This window comes from Platalea leucorodia (genome assembly GCF_965183815.1).
Source record: "Platalea leucorodia genome assembly, chromosome: 9".
NCBI lineage: Eukaryota > Metazoa > Chordata > Aves > Pelecaniformes > Threskiornithidae > Platalea > Platalea leucorodia.
Window position 1 is genome coordinate 8,865,273 of NC_138831.1, and position 17,891 is coordinate 8,883,163.

General features: G+C 39.9%; 1 protein-coding gene across 6 annotated transcripts in view; it reads left to right on the forward strand.

The window, feature by feature from the left end:
• The window catches only part of SLC25A26 (solute carrier family 25 member 26), a 114,758-nt gene that overhangs the window by 11,586 nt on the left and 85,281 nt on the right, over positions 1 to 17,891 (forward strand). For all 6 annotated transcript variants that reach the window (XM_082321805.1, XM_082321803.1, XM_082321802.1 and 3 more), the window contains 2 exons: positions 8,956 to 9,060; positions 10,514 to 10,561. In XM_082321805.1, coding sequence (XP_082177931.1) covers positions 8,956 to 9,060; positions 10,514 to 10,561 — 153 coding nt within the window. The remainder of the gene's footprint in view (positions 1 to 8,955; positions 9,061 to 10,513; positions 10,562 to 17,891) is intronic.

The following is a 17,891-nucleotide window of genomic DNA, read 5'->3' on the forward strand; positions in this document are numbered from 1 at the left end:
TATGCAGAAGCATAGCTGAGCAGTGGTTGGAAGATGGTTGTGAAGGTGAGACTGCTGCCATTAAGAGCTAGTGGAGAAGGAGCATAGTCAGTGGATGGAAACTCAAATTAGAGCTGCAGCTGGAAATTGCTTGTAAATAAAGATGAATGGAGGCATGAATCCACAAATGCTGCCAACAAATTCATCATACAATTAAAGGCTGAAACGGCAAATTAAGAACTGTCAAACACCTAACCAGCCACCCATGCTGATCTTTTCTTGTATGCTCCATGTTAACTGCATGTATTACTACTTCTTCATCAGCTGACCTTCCTAGATTGCTTTGTGTTATCTACTCAATTCAGGGCTTGGAGGACATGCTACTTTGAAGTATAGAGCAGAAGCTGGATGGTAGTCATCTCTCTTCTTTCAATCCTAGGGCTGATATTCAGCTCATTTAAAAATATTTGTAGCTCAAAGTGTTTATAGAGGAAAGCTAATTTGGGTTAAAGAATATAAGTGAAGTAATTTAAAAGGATCTCCTGGCTTGTAACGTATTCTGCTAGAATCAGCTTTGGAAAGGTCTCGTAGTTTAAGGTAAGTTTATTCCAAAGTAAGGTTCTGTACAGGATTTGTCAGGAATAACTCTTTCTGAATAGCTCCATATGTGGACAAGCCCGTAATTCTTTAAGTGAAAAGGCTGTAGGAAAGAGTAAGGGATCAATTAAAGGAAAATACTTGATAAAATACAATGTAGTTGAAATTTCCGTGTTCTGGGCCAATGTAACCCCAAGAGACCGAGCGAATTGTAAAATACTAGTCATCTTTCAACAGGAGACTTAATGTGTTTCCAGAAAATATTGCCTGTGTTCTCTTGCCTGGAATCTCATTATCATTTGTCCTCCTGTAACACAGCCTGACCCCACTTGGCTCTGTGGAAGCAGTTTTATGCTGGATGGGATGCACCATGCTACTTTTGCTGAAAGAACAGTTTGGCTGGTAGATATTATTGGTTTCTTAAGCCTTTTAAAATAAGTTTAACAGACTCTCAGCCGTGGAAGAGTTGCTGGGATAGATTGGATCATGCAGACAATTCTGTAGGTTGAGTTAAGGCTCTACTCTTCCTGAGTTTTAAGGCTTTCTGTGTTTAAATGTAGTAATTCATGATTCAAGCATCAACCAGGATTTTTTTTAAAGCTATTCAGCTGTCTGATTTTTGCCACTTGAGTTTAAACCAACTGCTTGTGACTGTACTGAGGAACTTCAAAATCTGTGAGAGACTTAGTCTGTGCTGGAGTGCAAAAGAGATGTGCGTAACAGCAGGCCACTTCTGGTAAGTTTTAGAGTTTTGTTTCCCTTCTAAAACTAAACCTATACTGATTAGACTTTGAAAGACCAATTTAGTTGTACAAAGCACACAAACTTTCAAAACATCTGCAGTGAGAAGTACTTCTGTAAAGTGTTTAGTGTAAGCTTTGTCAGCTTCACAGACTTTCCCTGCTCTTTGCCAGTTAACTGATGTAATTGGGGTAAGAGTTCCTCTTTGCTGTGAGGAGAGGTCAGCACAAACTTCCACCGTTTGAGGACAAAAGTTTTCCAAGGTGCACCTGACATGGCTGATGGAGAGGTAGGCAGGGAGCCCACAACAAGAGTTGTAGGACACGTAGCTGGGCAAATGAAGAGCCACGCGTGGGGAAGGAAATCTGAGAGAGGGGCAAAAGCCTGTGTTGAGAGGGCTACTGAAGTGATGGACAAGGAGCCACCTGAGGACTTGGGGCAGCTGGGGTGAAGAGGCTCAGCCAAGATGGCTGTTGTGAAGAGAGAAGTGTGTGGTGGTGCAGGGGATGCTCTGGAGCAGGAAGAAGGGAGTTCTGGAAAGCAGTAATAAGGAGCTGACTTAGGTTTGGCAATGACAGGGTGAAATAACACTCTGCAAAACAGCTGTGTGGATTCCAGGTGGAGTTATCTAAGGTGGAAACTTGGAGGAAGTTGAAAAATGTTTGTGCAGAAGCTCCGTTTTTCAAAATGCTTGCGACATTCGGTCCCTGTGAATGGTCTTCTCTCTGAAATAGTATGTTTTTAAGCTCTGGGAAGTGCTGAGATCTGAGGGATCTTGCTGGGTGAGATTGCTCTTTGAAGAAATGTTTCCTGCCAGCATACAGGGGAGCTGCAGTTAAATTAATGAAGGCCCTATTGTGTCAGTCAGAGGAAAAGATGGGACAAAAAGCTTGGCACTGTCTAAACTTTCCCATCCAGAGCCCATTAGTCAAAACTTGTTCTCTCCATAGGGTTTAAATTAGGAGTGGAGTCACCTGTTCATGACCCCAGCAGCTTTGCACAGGACTGAATTTAACTATCCGTGCTGTGCTTGAGTGTGGGAGGGAAAATAAGATTAGCATATTCTGAGGTTTTATTTTGAAGATGAACGCTTTGTCTCTGGGGCTGGCACTTAAAGCAGAAACTGATAGTGGACAGTTCCTGTCATCTCTGGAGACAATTTCCTCATTAAAATAGGTGTTAACGCTTCAATTCTCCACTTCAATTGTGCTTTAGCAGGTAGCACAGCCTGCTGGCAAGCATGCATGGAAGGACTTGTTCACAACTTGTGTTGTGATCCACAGCAAATTACAGACCATAGACTCTTATATTTTTGTTCTGTCTCGGTCATAAAGGGCAGCAATTATTTAGATGAAGGTTTATTGGTGTTTGAATTGTTACGGGTCTACGATTGCAGCAGTTCAGGCTTCTCTGTTCAAAGAAAATATGAAACCAAATGATAAATGCGTATTTCATGTTTCTCTGCTTTTCTGTTAATTTTCCTGGTGGTGGAAAGGGTTAGGCAGTTCATCTTGGGTCTGCAGATACATCTCATGCTCCCTACCTACCACACTAGCTAACATTCCCAATCTGAGTTGTGACCAGAGTTTAGAAACAATTATTTGGAGGATGAAATACTTTGCTAATCTCATAATATTACATCGCAAAAGTTGATTTTTTTCTCTTCTATCGGAGAAGGGAATCTGAAGAAACAAACATAAACTTAGAGTTTGGAGAGGTGTGGAAAGCTGCAGTGCTAAATTCAAGGTTTGTTGAGAGCCTCTGACTTGAACCAAGAGGGGAATTTCCCCTTCTTTTTCAGGATCCAAAGGAGATCAGTGCCATTTAAGATCTCTTAATTTTAGACTTGCCTGTTATTTTAATGATTCAGTTATCGAAGAAATTGAAAAGGACACTTTTTGTGTTTCAGGTCAAAAATAGTAACTTCCTACTTACAAGGGAGCATCTGACGTAGAAATTGAGGTGCTCAGATTGTGTCATATATATTAACCTATTTTGAGAAGCAGTATTTTTTTAATATAAAAACAAACAAAAAAACAACAACAAAACAAACCTGAGCTATAAGGTTGCTCTTGTCTGCAGGAGTATGGCCAGGGCTAATGCAGAGTGCGCTTAAACCGCCCCCCCCCCAAGCACCCCCCAACACCAAAAACATCTTTATTGCTTCTTCTCTTTGAGTGGGGTTTTAGAGTTGCTCCATTTTTCTTGCTCTTTCTCTGTTATGTTGGAGCAGGCAATCCTTCTGACCTTCAAGAATGGGGTGAGAGATTAGGATTTTGTTGCCAGATTGACTGTAGCCTAAACATAGGTCCTTTGATAAGGCACAGCCTCTTTGTTGTCATTTTTGTGCAGCAGCTTTTTCTCCTGAATGGGTTAGTGATTATCTTGCACAGGTACTGTGAGGTTTAGTTTGAAGTCTCTGCTCTCTGGATACAAAGTTTTATAGTGTCATAAATTAGATTCTTATTTGATTAAGAATAAACTTAGACAAATGACATTTAAGAGTAACTCTCCCCAGGTATGTTCCTTTAGTTCTGTATTAAGTATTAAATTATATTTATACGGTGAACATCAATTAAAGCTTCCCAGCCTACTCAGACAGATAAAGTCATTAAAACTAACCTCCTGCTCAGGAAATTTAAAATTAAAATCCTTTAGAAAGACAGTGTTCTAAAGGGTTGAAAGCTGCAACACAGCAAAGTTTTCTGGAGCTCACCACATGTTTCTGTACCCAGTTTTCAAAGCAGGCTTAGATGTGCAAGCAAGAGACTTGCTTGGAGTCACTGAGCACAGGTTTGTAAATCACCAGCCACTAACGTATTCCAGAACAGTTCTCTGTCAGACTACTCTTCTCCTGCCTTGTAGCGGAGTGGCTGGCTAATTACTAAGTGGAAAAAATTTGGTCTTGATCCTCACCCAGTCCCAGGTTAGTGCAGAGAATAGATCAGCTTGTTACCAGGAGCACATCAGGTGCCAGCATCTTAACAGCATGGGCTCTTAGTCTTTGCCCTTCAGTAGCCTGTCTTAAGAGAATGGATAATCTCTGTCTGTTATTAAAGATAAGAAATGCTCAGACCGTATGGTTGTGGGTGTTTTTAAGTGTGTGAGTCAGATCATCAGCTGTGCAAGGTGTGTGCCAGGCTGCATAAGGTAATGCTTTCTCAAGCTGCTCTCCTTAGAGGTACAAAGCTGTGAATAGTGTTGTACCAGCTGCATCCCCAGTTCTGAGAAAAACCTGCTGTGCTTCGACCCAATTTAAATACCCAGCATAAGCCCTTAATAGCAACTGTAACACCTGCTCCATCCTCTTTCAGATGTTTCTGCATACATCTCCTGCACAGATCATGCCTGCAAGGTTAGTGGTCAAGCTGTAGTATAGGTGCCTAAAAACAAAACACGTTATCTTTGGTTCTCCACTAAATCCTACCAAACCAGTCATGTAGAAAATGGTTAGCCTGGAGCACAAACGATGGAAGCAAAAGGCTGTTACTATAAATGGAATATGTTAATATTTGGATAGTAATATAGCTCTGAAGACCAGGAGGAGTTGCGATCTTTTCTAAAGATATTGTGTCATTGTCTTATGTTTGGTTTTGCCTAAAGAACAGAACATACTGGATAGAGGAGCAAGGACCTGCTAGTGAACTAGAAGTGGTGTCATGGTGCCTTGCTGATAAGTGCTTACTCCAGAATCTGCAGTGGCAATGCAATGGGTTCTTTCTAGTTCAACCACAAAATCATTTAAAAAAAAAAAAAATCTCCTTTCGGTTGGGAGCTTTCTTCAGCCACTTTCATAGTAGGCTGTGTTTGCTATTGGTTTCCCTGGATGAGCAGTGTGTATCTTGCAGCTCTCGCAGTTCCCTGGCCATTGAATCATCAAGGCCTGGATGACCTGCTTGCACTGAACCCCCTTGTAAGCAGGGCTATCCCCTCTTGTTCTTTTTTATTATGTGTCCTGTGTTACTGTCTAGAGGAAAATGCTTGGTAGCCTTGTGCTGATGAATTAGATGAGTACTGTCTAATTTTGAACAGCTGCTCCAGCTTTAAGTAGGATTCGCCCCTATGCAGAAGTTAGTGATTTAAGCGAAGTGTTGCCAATAAAATTAGATCAGCCCATGCAAAAGGCTTTGTGCAAGTTCCTGGTGCTGTTTGCAGCAGATCTTATTTTGTTAGCTACAGCCGCGTAGGAACAGGTTTCAGATATACTGAAACAAACTGTTTAAATTGGTGTATATATAAAGAGGATTTGTGTTGTCTTTAAGGCACTTTTGAGACTTTAATTGCACTGGTCATTCTTCGTTATCAGTTGAGACGTTGGTCAGATGAACCAGGAAAGCCTGGTTCCAACATGCATCCAACCAGGAGATGGCAGCATTGATGCATGCAAGGAGTATCCAGAAGTTAAAACACTTTTCCCTAAACTGACAAGAGGAAAAAAAATTACCTTCATTTAATTGGGAGATATACTGTCTTAGCAATACATAGCTAAATGTTAACAAAATAGTCCTATTTTTAGCTTTTGCCCCTAACTGGCTAATGCAACTCAGTAAATTAAAAATGCACTTAGGTTTGCATCTAAATACTGGAGTCACTCTTTGACCTGGTAATGATTTAAGACAAGGATTTTGTAATTCAGTAGTCTTGTTCAGAAGTGGTTATAGTATTAAAAGCTAGAAAGATAATAGATGCTAATATTGTAATTTCTGCATACCTGCTCTGTAAACTAATAATAGCTTTGCTTGTAGCTGTAAAATAGGGTTTGGTTAAAGCTTAAGTCTAAAAATACTTGAGCCTTTTGTTTCAGTGTTATTGTCTTCCTGCCCTTATGGTATGTATACATGTGCATTGACATGGGGGAGAGAGTCTGAAAAATGGAGAATTGTATTACCTGACCTGGTAAATAAGGAAGGAGCTTATGGGGCAGCGCCCATTTTTCCCCAGGATTTGGTCTACAGGATCTTGATTCTGTCTTTCTGCTCCCATCAAAAGACAGGAATAACTCCTGGCTCCAGAGCTTGCTTGGAAAAATGAGCGCGGCCCCTGTCAACAGGGTGCTGTTGTCTTATGCCTTAATGTCAACCGAGGTGGCTGAGGGCGCACTGCTGCACCCTCTCTATGGCTGGCTGTGCAGATGTTCGATAGAGAGCTAATTCGTCGCAGGGTCATCTCCAAAGCTGGTAGGATGCACCGGAATGGCCGGAGTTTGGCAGGCTGTATTGTGCTCTCCTGTGGCAAACAACAGGCTACATCTATGTGAACAGCCCAGAGATTAAAAAGCAATTTCTTCCTGGGATCTTGGTGATTAGGGAGGTGAATGGGCTCCCACTGTGCGAGGTCACGTTACTGTCTGTCTTCCATGTCTATTTATCTAGTAGTCGATGCAGGTAAAAGCATATATGTGGACAGTTACTGTGGAGCAGCCACGCACTTATAGCTTTCACCCTTGCTCATGCAACTTGCTTATAGCTTTCAGATGTCTGAAAGTGTAAGTATGAATTCTCTTGGTGCAATGTTATCATACTGGTGCTGCTTGAACAGATTCAGCGAAGAAAGAAAATGGTGGAGATGTGCGTTGTGTACTTTTAACTTTAGCAGTGTTACCTGGAAGGTGCTGCAGTGATTGAGATCTGAGCATAATAGATTTGAGATTTTTCTGCACCCATCTGTCCTAGGTTGTTACTTTTTTAACCTTGTGGGCTAATAAGACACGCGTGAACTTAATCTTGCATACTTCCCTTTAGAGACCCGTGTTTGACTGACATCAAAAGACTGCTGGGATTGTTATTGATAGTAAGGTACACATGTAGGAACAAATAAGGTAACACGTTGTAAGTTCAGGCGCGCAGTGGAAATGTCACTGTTCGGTCTGATGTCGGCAGTTGCAGCTCGTGGCTTTTTTAGTGCCAGAAGTGCCCTGTGGAGCCAATCTGACAGCGCAGCCTGGGTGACACGAGCCTTTATTTCCTTTCATAACAGCACAATGTAATCACTGTTTTTGTTCTTGTGCAGCCACAGATCCCCTTGTAAGCGCAAATTCAAATGGGAGAAACATCAAAGTTAATTTGAAATGAAATGCACCCCAAGTAGTCCGGGGGAAATGGAGACATTACTTTGTAGCCACCCTTCTCCTGCCAAAACTGCAGCACCCCAGATGTCAGGAAGCCATGCTGCGCTCTTTGTCTCGTCTTGATTGACTAGATTGTTTTCATCCGAGCCTTTTTAAAGCTTTTCTCCTGCCTCCATATTTTTAAGGAATAAAAAGCTAATATAAGGACGTGGAGTGTTATGAAGCATGAAGTTCTATAAATATTTATGCTGAACTATCAAAAAACTTGACAGTTCTTATTTTCTTGACAGATGGGGGTCACTTGTTATTTTTGACCCTAAGAATTGAAGAGCATATGGAGTTAGATCTGTTTGTAATGACTTTTGGATATTGTTGTCTGGTAAACTTGTAGGAATGTAACACGATAACGGACGACTTGGTCTCTTTGTGAAAATGGAACTTAAACCTTGTACCGTGTTACCCACAAATGGCCACTCAAGTTACTGTCTCTGCGCAAACCAGCAGTGGATTCCTGAACTTTCTTTGGCACATGGGGGTTTCTGAGTTAGCAGCTTGGTTTGCCACTTCAGGTGGACAGCTTTCACCTAGGTTGCTCTTGACTTGAAGTACTCGGTGATCACCTTCATGTCTAGAGACCAGGTTCATCGCAGTGTGTTCCTGAGCCCGGCACAGGATGGGACTGAGGAAGGCTAAAAATGTGGTGAGGGCCTGTGGTGTCTCTGGTGTTTTGCCACCAGTCCCAGCACTGCTTTACGTGTCTCTGGGGCCAGCTGAAGACACATGCTTCTTGAAAGTTTAAGTGCTGATAAACGGGCATTTTCTAGAGAGGTGAGATGCTTGTAACTCTCTGACACTTCAGGATCCTTATTCCTCAAAATTATGCACACACAAGCTTAACTCCTACCTGAAGTTGTAGTGGCAGGTGAACATTTTAAAGCCAGGTTTTTGTTTTGGTTTTCCAGAAAAGCCGGAGCTTTGTGGCAGTAGCTACATTATTACATCCAGCTGTAGGGGCCTTTATTGCCTAGTAAATTCATTGTGTAAGAATCAATCCAGTGCTTCACCTTGAATGAAATCCAGTATGTGTTATAAGGTAAACCTTGACTGTATTGTGTGCATCTAAAGCTAACGGGAGTGTCTCTTGCTGTCAGTCACTAGAGGGCACAAAGGAACTACCTAGGAAAGAAGTTTGTTGTTCTCCAAGTCCTGACTCTCCAGTTTAGATGTGTGAAAGTGGGGGGAAAGATTCCTGTGGCTGCCAAAAAACAGGATGGCTTCAAAATTTTCATTTTGTCGGTGATTTTCCCCACCCAAATCTACTCCTATTTTGGAAGTTAAAAATTTCAAGGGTACTTCCATTTTTCTGTTAGTACGATTTTTTTTGTTCAGAAGGTACATAGAGCAAATACATAAACTGCTCATAAACAGCTTTTAAGTTCAACCCGTATAATTACAAAAATTATTTCCTCGTTTCCCAGGTTTCTGTACTTGGACAATCTCCAAATATGTCAGCTATATGAAGAGTAAGGCAGCAAAAGGAATTGCTCTCTGAACGTATGGTTCTTTTGCAGGTTGCATGCCTCATACGGGTTCCATCTGAGGTTGTCAAGCAAAGGGCCCAGGTTTCTCCTTCCTCAAGTACCCTCCGAATTCTCTCCCACACCTTATATCATGAGGTGAGTTCAGAACAAAATTTTCAAAGAAGTTGCTTCATTCTTCCCACTCAGTGCCATACATGTCCAGAAGCATTCCTACAACTTTATTCCAGTTCTGTGCTCTCCCAGCACTTTCCCATCTATTCTTCTGTCGTTAAATCTGATTGGTATGTTATGTTTAAGGAAACCAAACCCCCACCTCCCCCATGTGCATGCACTTACATGCACACTCTAAACAACTCTTTTCCCTCCTCTTTTTATGTGAGGTACCTACATCTAAAAAAAAAAAAAAAAAAAATTTAGCTTTCCAAAGCTCTGCTTGTATTTATGCAAATGGTCCTTGTTTGGGAGAACAGGACAGTGAGTCTCGGTATCTAGAGTTTGCTGAATGGTTTCCCCTTCCTGAAGCAGGCTTTGGAGGGGATGTCCTAAAGGCACCACGTCGGAGAGGCTCTGTAGGAGCTCTGGAAATGAGTGCTCATCCAGTATTGGTAACTTTTGAAAACTAAGGGCTTTTGTCATCTTTTCAGTAGTTATACTGTTCCTTCCTGTAAAAACCTGTTCGCCACTGTTTTTTACTGAGTCTCACAAGGGGCGTTTTTCAAGTTGCATTCCATAAGAGAAAGTGGCTTCTGAAAACACTGTGGGGAAAAATATTATACACGCTTCCATGTGTAAAAGCCAGGAAAAGGAAGACATAAATGTGACCTTTAAACGATCCACGTGATTTTTATTTGCTTGTAAATGAAAACTATTGTGATAACCCTGCACAAGAGGGTTCCTGGAACTTCTTTCTGTGACTTGGTCATTCTGCTCTAAAAGCTGGTGCTCTCCAAAGAGTATGGTGGTTTTTGTTTGTTTGTTTGTTTGTTTTCCCCTTGTTGTAGCTGGCCAGAGAACCATAAGACTTGCCAAACAACGGAATAAGGTGTCCTATAAGATATTAAACATTTTTATATGCACTTATAAAATAAAATTTTAATTGTTTTGAATTTTATCAGCTGGTTAAAAATACAAAATATTTGTCTTGATAAAAGCTCTGAATCAAGGCTAAGGAGGTGGACATAGGAAGCTGTCATCCTATGGGTTCATTTTGCATGGGCTATTTAAACAGAAGAGTAGAAGTTTCAAAATATTTATGGGATAATGGATACTTATAGACCAAAATATTAGGCAAGTAGAGTTTGAAGTAATGTGTTTCTGTGCCTTCTTGCCCTTTAAATTTTAACTGTAAGGTGTATTTTCTTCTCTATAACTGATTATTATTCTGAACAGTGGTTAAATGATCTTTGAAATGAACGTAAAACCCTCCGGCATTGTAAATCATGGAATACAGTATACAATGTTATAATCAATATAATCAATTTGCAAGAAGTTCAGTAAGGCTGTAACGCTTGCCTCATAATCGCCAATAAATTGTGGTCTTTGGCAAACTAATTCCTAATAGCTGATATTTTCTTTTGTTGGTTTACAGGGTATTCAAGGACTTTATCGGGGTTATAAAAGCACAGTATTAAGAGAGGTAAAACATTTGTCTTTCTCTTTTTTTTTTTTTTTTAATTGATTCCTTTGCCTCACTTTGTACTACTACCACTTGTTAGAAAACAATTGAGATCAATTGCTCTAACCATAAACTCTAAATCCTGGCGTATTTCATTCTAGATAAGTTACTAGTCTGTAATGTAAATAGAATACTGATAACGTGCACTAAGAAAGCCTGTGATACATGCAGAAAGTCATCTACCATCCCATGTCTCAGTTCTGTTGCTGCTAAATCGTAGAAGGATGGAAATGTATATGTTAACATGATGGAAACCATAAAATAAAGTACTGAAAACTTCCTCAAGTCTTGTGATTGCATCATGTGAAGTGTATATGCCAACAATGGTGAACTGGTGGCACCAGGCCAAGTTTGGCACAGACAGATTTTAAATATGTTTGTCAGCAGATGCCAAGAGATTATCTGTCATCTGTATATAGGGAGGATTATGTGCACTTTCTCTCTCTCTCTCTCTCTTTCTCTCTCTTTTTTTTTTTTTTTTTTTTTTTAAAATGAGTGAAAGAAATGCATTTAATCATCCAGTCTGTAGATGTGATATGGCATTACTTAACTCTAAATCAGAAGTACTTCACTGTTGGGGGGAAAAAAAAAACAGGAGCTAAAAATATTTTGGTCTGCTTGGTGGAAAATAGTTCCTAAACTAAAATATCTTCATAAATGTACTGTGAATTACAGGATTAGTGTCATGGAAGTGTTTGATATTCTGTGTGAACTGAAGGCAGATTATGAAAGAAGTAGAAAAACATACTGATGAAAACAGTCTAAAACTGTTTCAGAATCAGATCCCAGGAGGTCATCTTTTGACAAAGCAGAAGTTGTACCATGAGTACCTTAAATAAAGAGACGAGGCTCGATTCCTATCAAAACAAACCAGCTATTGTCCAGGAAGGGTTCTTTACCTACTGTGTTCAACGTGGTATGTGTGGGTTTGTCCTCTCCTTACATAACTCAACTGAGTAAACTAGGTTTGGATCTTTGTTGCTTTTGTTTTTTAAACACGGGATCAGATCTGTTGGCTGTGTTGGCATTGATAATAAAGCCAGTTGCAGAGGCTTTTTAAGCCTTCATTCAGTAGCTCTGCGTTCAAAAGCCTTACTTCATGCTGAAAACTGTTTTTAGGACAGTTGTGTTAGCCAGCTCTTGTTACAATATGGAATAAAGATAGATATTACCTAAAATAAGAAATACCAAATTCAGTGTTCCTTGAAGTGCTGACAAATGATAATGCACTGCAGTCTATTTTAGCAGTTTTGAGTGTTTCAAAAAAATCAGTTATTTGTGCAGAGATGACACCTGCTTTTCTGAAACGTAACCCCCACCATAGCTTCATCCTGTACTTATTTTCTGGCTCACTAAACACATGTTATTCACTCAGATTTCATTTGGAGATGAGGAAAAAAAGGCCAACGAATCATTTGGGTTTCTCTGAGGGATTCTGAATAAATGAATAAATTTAGATCCCATTGAATACAGATTTTGCATACTAACAGATAAAACACATGGTTACTACTGGGTGCTATTCTCCTTCAAATTTGTTTTGACATATGTCAGGGTGGTAATTAATCTGCAGACCATATTCATGGCATAGTATGTGACCCTGCTGAGATAACTTTGTTTACTCAAAATGGCAGCACTTTGTTGGAAATTTAATGGGGGTCCTCTCTGTTATGTATATTCATAAAAGATCCTTCAGAACTGATTTCAGCTGAAGTATTGCTTTTTGGGAGAATCTGTCCAATAGAATGAGAAATAAATGATTACCAAATGAAATGTGCTTTCTCTTCAAAATGAAACAAATCATAAGTGACGTTCAAAAAAAAAAAAAAAATCTTTTGAATTTAACACCCTGTTAAGATCATTGCATTTTCTGACACTAAATATTGTAAAGCGGTGTCCATTCAGGTAAGAACAGCATACTGAAGCTTCAGCTGGAACTGTTTTAAGCCTGATATTTAATCTGGATATTTTCCTTTCTCTTTACATACACTTCTTCCTTTAGGGAAAGTCTTTATTTTCAGATAAAAATCTATATTAATTCATTAATAGACACATCAGGTAGCTGCACAGCATATATAGGCTGATATTTAATGCCAGCTGACTTTTATACTGACAGTTTGTTTACATGCTTTGGTTCTTTACTTACACAAACCCTTCTGTTTAGTTACAGTAGAGTGGGATTTTTGGGTAGAGGGGCTTTGATGCATGATTTTTCATTTTAAAATATTTGGAAGAGGCTGGGAATATTGCTGCTTTTCAGATGATGATATTCTTGCACTGGCAACATTCTTGAGCCAGAATTTAAGAAAGGTTAATTTTAGTTGTTGCGTTAGGATAAAATTTTGCGTATTACATAAACCAGATTTCAGTGCCTGGACAGAGATCTGCTTAGACTTAAGTGAAAATGAGTCCGATTGTCTATGAAGGGAGTGCAATGCTAAAACCTTGTATTTTTACCATAGCATAGTAGATCTTTTCAAGACAGCCTTATTCTGCTTCATGTAATTTGCATTAGCTGCTGTGCTGCTTCTGTTCTGGCGCAAGGTAGTTGTTTCATCCTTCATTTTTGATTCTCGCTCTTTCACTTATCCCCTTTATCTTCTCATCAGAATACTTTCTGTGCAGATGAATATTAGAAGAGAAAGAAGATGGCTAAATGTGTAATGCTTTTGGAAATAACTTTGAGTGAACCTCAATGCTTGGAAGTTTTGGCTATGACTCTTTTCACCTACCAACTTTTTGGTGCCTTTTCTGTCACATCTCCCTTACCTTTTGGTCTTTACATCTTCCTTTGATGTAGTTACACTGAATTAATCCTAAAATTGAAAGGGAAGTGGGGTACAGTGCATCATTCTGTTGGCGGTAGTAGCCCAAAAGAGACATCTGTGCTCCAAGAGGAAAGCTTTTGTGATAAAGCACAAAGTGGGACTATGGTTATTAGGTTGCTGAATGAGACTTTGAATAAACGGCAGAAATTGGAGGATGTGAAATGATGTGGAATTCCCATGATGTCATTTCCAAAGCAAATCCAAGTGAGAATTGTCCTTTCCTATGGTTGTAGCGTACCAGTGTGCATCAGTGTGGAAACTGGATCGTGCTACTAAGAACAGTAACTGAACAGGTAAATTTATTCCTGTTTTCCACAACAGAGACAAGTTCATTTGTAAAATCTCCAGCCATCTTATAACAAGGCAGGAGCAGACTATAAATCCACTGTAAATACTCTAGAATTTCTTAATGGGAATGCAGTTCTGCTGCTGAGATCTTATGTAAGCAAATGGAGCCAGATTTTTAATTCCTGCATAATTCATTTTATTAACTATGACCAAGTAGAACATCTGTTAAAATTCCATAATGTTCAGTTCATGGGAAAAAGAGAGAAACCCCTGAGTTCCCGTTGGAGCTTTTCCATTTCCATTAATGTTACAGGACTCTAGCAGATGTCTTAAAGGACGTTATTATGAATGAGAGGACAACACAAAAGAAAAGCAAGTGCCTTGTCCAGTTTCCCTGCGTACACCAGCTCGCTGTACAGTGAGTCACCTCGCCCTCCACGTGTCTGTGCGCAGGCTGCAGCTTTGTACAAGCAGTGCCACGGTTAACTGCAGCGTCCCTTCTGTTGTGAGTTACTGTGGTTTGGAAGGACCCAGTGAGTCCTGAGTGGGTGTTCTGTGTGTTTTTAATCTAATTTGTCACTTTTAAAGAATACTGCAGATGGACTGGGCCCTAGTCCAGAACAGATTCAAAAGGAGCTAAAATTAATATTAAACTCTTCCTTAAAGACAAAGGGGATGGAGGACGACGGGTGCTTTATAATTCACAGATGTCTTGAAAGGAGACTGAGAAACGCTTTCAAATGTCAGTCTTTGCAGTGCAGGTAGCCCTGAGTAAGCTTGTCCTCTGTGTTGCCTCTTAGACTTTGAGACAATTCAGGCTCTTCTTGCGGTGGCCCCCATTCAGGTAGAGGTGGTAACGATCCTTTACTTGACGATGTTGTTTCAGAACGCGTCTCAGAGCTCTGAATTTGAAAGAATACTACTGATAAATCTGAACCCACTCTTGTACAGCACGCTATTGATCTTACTTTCGATGAGATAGTCTAGTTAGCACTTTTGGGAGTCCTAGTTAGTACAGTTGTGGGTTGGTTTGGTTTTGTGTGTGGTGGGTTTTTTTGTTTTTTTGTTTTTTGTTTTTTTTTTCTTCCCTTCAGCGTATGAAAGTCAGAGCCCTAAGCGGATAAAGGCAGCTACTGCAGTCTTGTGAGGAAGAGCACTCCCTGCTGTGTTAATTTTGGGGGGGGAGAAGGACAGCTAGTTCAAAGTATGCTGTTGCATTAATGAATGGCAGCAGTGTTGTGACAAACAGGCAACAAATTCAGGCTCTTCCCAATATCAGAAAGCCAAGAAGTAATAATGTCTCCTGAGGAGGAGGTTTGTAGCATGTATGCCGCAGACCTAGTGTCCTGTCATAATGTGTGTACAAAAGGGGTATGGCGGGTACGTAGTGCAGCCTATGCAGATGAAGAAGGAGCTAGCAGAGAAAAGACCAACAAAAAAACCCCTTCTTAAATGACTTACTACCTGGGAGAGGGAATCTAAAGCAACTAGCAGCAAAATGGGCCTTAAAGGCACACCTGCTGCATTTTCCTAAATTTAAAGGGTCAGTGAACAAAGGATGCTGAGAAAGGCTTGTATAAAAATGTGAAACCTAGCTGAGATATGTTGACCCTGTTGACTGAGGGAGGGAGGGGATCTCCGAGAGCTGAGCTCAATAGGGAGCAGTCTGCAAACAGGGAGCCTAGTTTGTTTATCCACTAGAGGTGGTTTTGCATGCTTTTCTTTTGTTAGGACATCTTTATATAAATATCCTGTTCTCCTAGCTGTTAGAGGTTTTTTTAAGTTTATCTCTGTTGCTGTAGGACAGAAAGAATGTTACTAATACATTCTTTTACTTGCACAATTAAAACTTTGATCTTCTATCATTCTCTATGTATTACAGAGCAGATGTCGATAGAAATAGGCAAACAGGACACTATCTTAATACAATATTTGGAAAAATAAACATCCTCCTTAATGAAATATGTGTAGTATCTGTCTTTTGTTACCTTCTGGAAAACTGAGCTGGCTTTATTTTCTTTTGCAATTCTAGATAGGTTAGGTTTAACTAGGAATTTGCCAGGCAGGATCCGTGACACTGGATTTTTGCCTTGTACTGAGCAACCAGCATTTCTTTGGCTTGGGTGTTTCCATATAGAACAACAACAGTTTCATGAAAGGGACAGGAACTGTAAAATGGATTAACTAGCTAGTCCCTGCCATGTGGAAAATTGTGCAGAAGTTATGTGACATGATTAATGGGAGAAAAGTTGAAAAATAAGTCCCTGCTTCACCCCCCCTGCTTAACACTACTCTGCCTTGGAAAGCCTATCGCTGGAGTTTTATCAGCTCTTGTATCACTTGTACACTTGCATCCTTCTAGATATCTATATTCAAGGGATTTTCATTTCGAAAGGTGTATAAGGGTTAAAGGTAGTTCTTGTGGGGTAAGAGCAGGAGACAAGTCCATGCTCTGGGATAAGGGCTCAGGCACATCCTAGCTCGTGACCTGGAACGCTGATAAATGGACAAAAGGAATAACTGTCCTTTGCTGTTGTAGGTTATGCTCATTACCTTCTCTCTGCAAACTCTGGAATAGTACTTGGAAATGAAAGTGGAGATCTCAAAACACGCTTATAAATGACTTTTACAGACCACAAAATAACACTGCTTTTTCTAATTTACCAGTTGTGGGAAATAGGTTTTGTGACATGCCTGAATGGCAAATAAACTGGCCAGGGTGGACAGAGACCTAAAGCAAATTCCTTGTTGTAGTTGGGGGGTGGTGTCTTTTTGTGTCTTTTTTTTTTTTTTTTTTTTTGGTCAAGCATGTGCAATGATCTCAGATTTTCCGATTGAACGCTCCCTCTTTCTCAGGCTAGGTGCAGTATCCGTATATACCGGTTAGAAGCAGAATGCAGCCATTCTTGCTGCCATCGATTTGTAGTTTACCAGTGGAGCGTACAATTATTGCATCTGTCTGACATTAGTGGATATCTTCAGGTGAAAAGAATTTCATATATGCAGAGTATTTCTGATTTTGAAAACAATAGCCTTGCATCTAGGGTCTTTGAACAGAAAAAACACTTTGAAACCAACGGTGCACTAAAAACAGCTTATGTGATTTGATAATGCAAATTCTTTCCAAATGAATGTGTATGCAAGCAGAGTCTTGCAGGAAGCGTATTCTACTGCATGCTTGAAATAGAGATACTATTTCCATACATTCTCTAAGCAACTTACTAAAGCATTTTTGCAAGTGATGTTTTCTGCAGTATTCATGGTGTAGGAATGTGTTTTGTGGGTCAGTAGCAAGACTCTGGGCAAGAACAAGTTGGGAAGAAGAAAATGCTTAACGTTGTTCTGGTTTTCTTCGTGTTGTGATATATTTTTGTTTCTTTGTTGGTTTTTGTTTGGTTGTTTTTTTAATTTTAACTAACCTAAGAACTATATTCTTTATATTGATTGCCTTTGATTTTTACATGTTTCACAATGGTTTGAAGAGCACACTCCATATGCTATCTCCAGTGGAGAACATGAATTTCCCCACCTAAATAAAATTATCTGTGACAAAGGATCAGAAGTGGTTGCAAATCCCTCATGAAGGAGAACACACAAAAAGCATCCCTTTCCCTGATGAGAAGGTGGGACTGTAACATGAGGGAGAACAGGCACCGAGAGATAAGAGTCCTCATAAAAGGAGGAGAAAAGGCTTAAAATAGTAAAAGTACTAAGTAGCAAATCAAAATGATTATAGGGGGTATTTAAAAAAAAAAAAGAAAAAGCTGTCTGATAGTGTCATTGGATGAATAACATCTTTAAAGCTTTCCAGGGCAAACTAAGGATATTAGAGTTAATGGAATAACTTTGATATTATATTCATTGTAGCCTGATAGCATGACACTGAAGTCAGGGGAAGCCACTGCATGTCTAATGGGATTAGACAGTTGTGCCTACTTCTGTAAAATTTGGCTGGCCTTAACACTTGTAACTGTGTAAAAGCAAAAAAGAGAGAATTAAACAAAAATTTGTGGAATTTTTGGCAGAGTGGTGACTTTTAGTTTTAATTCCACAGTTACATTCCACTATGGGCAACTGTATTTTGTCTGTCTAAATTCTTTCTGTAGTTCCCAGTGGGAGACAAGATTTCCCGTTTTACCAAGTTGTGGAGTAATCCTGCTGATGGCCAAAGGGTTGCC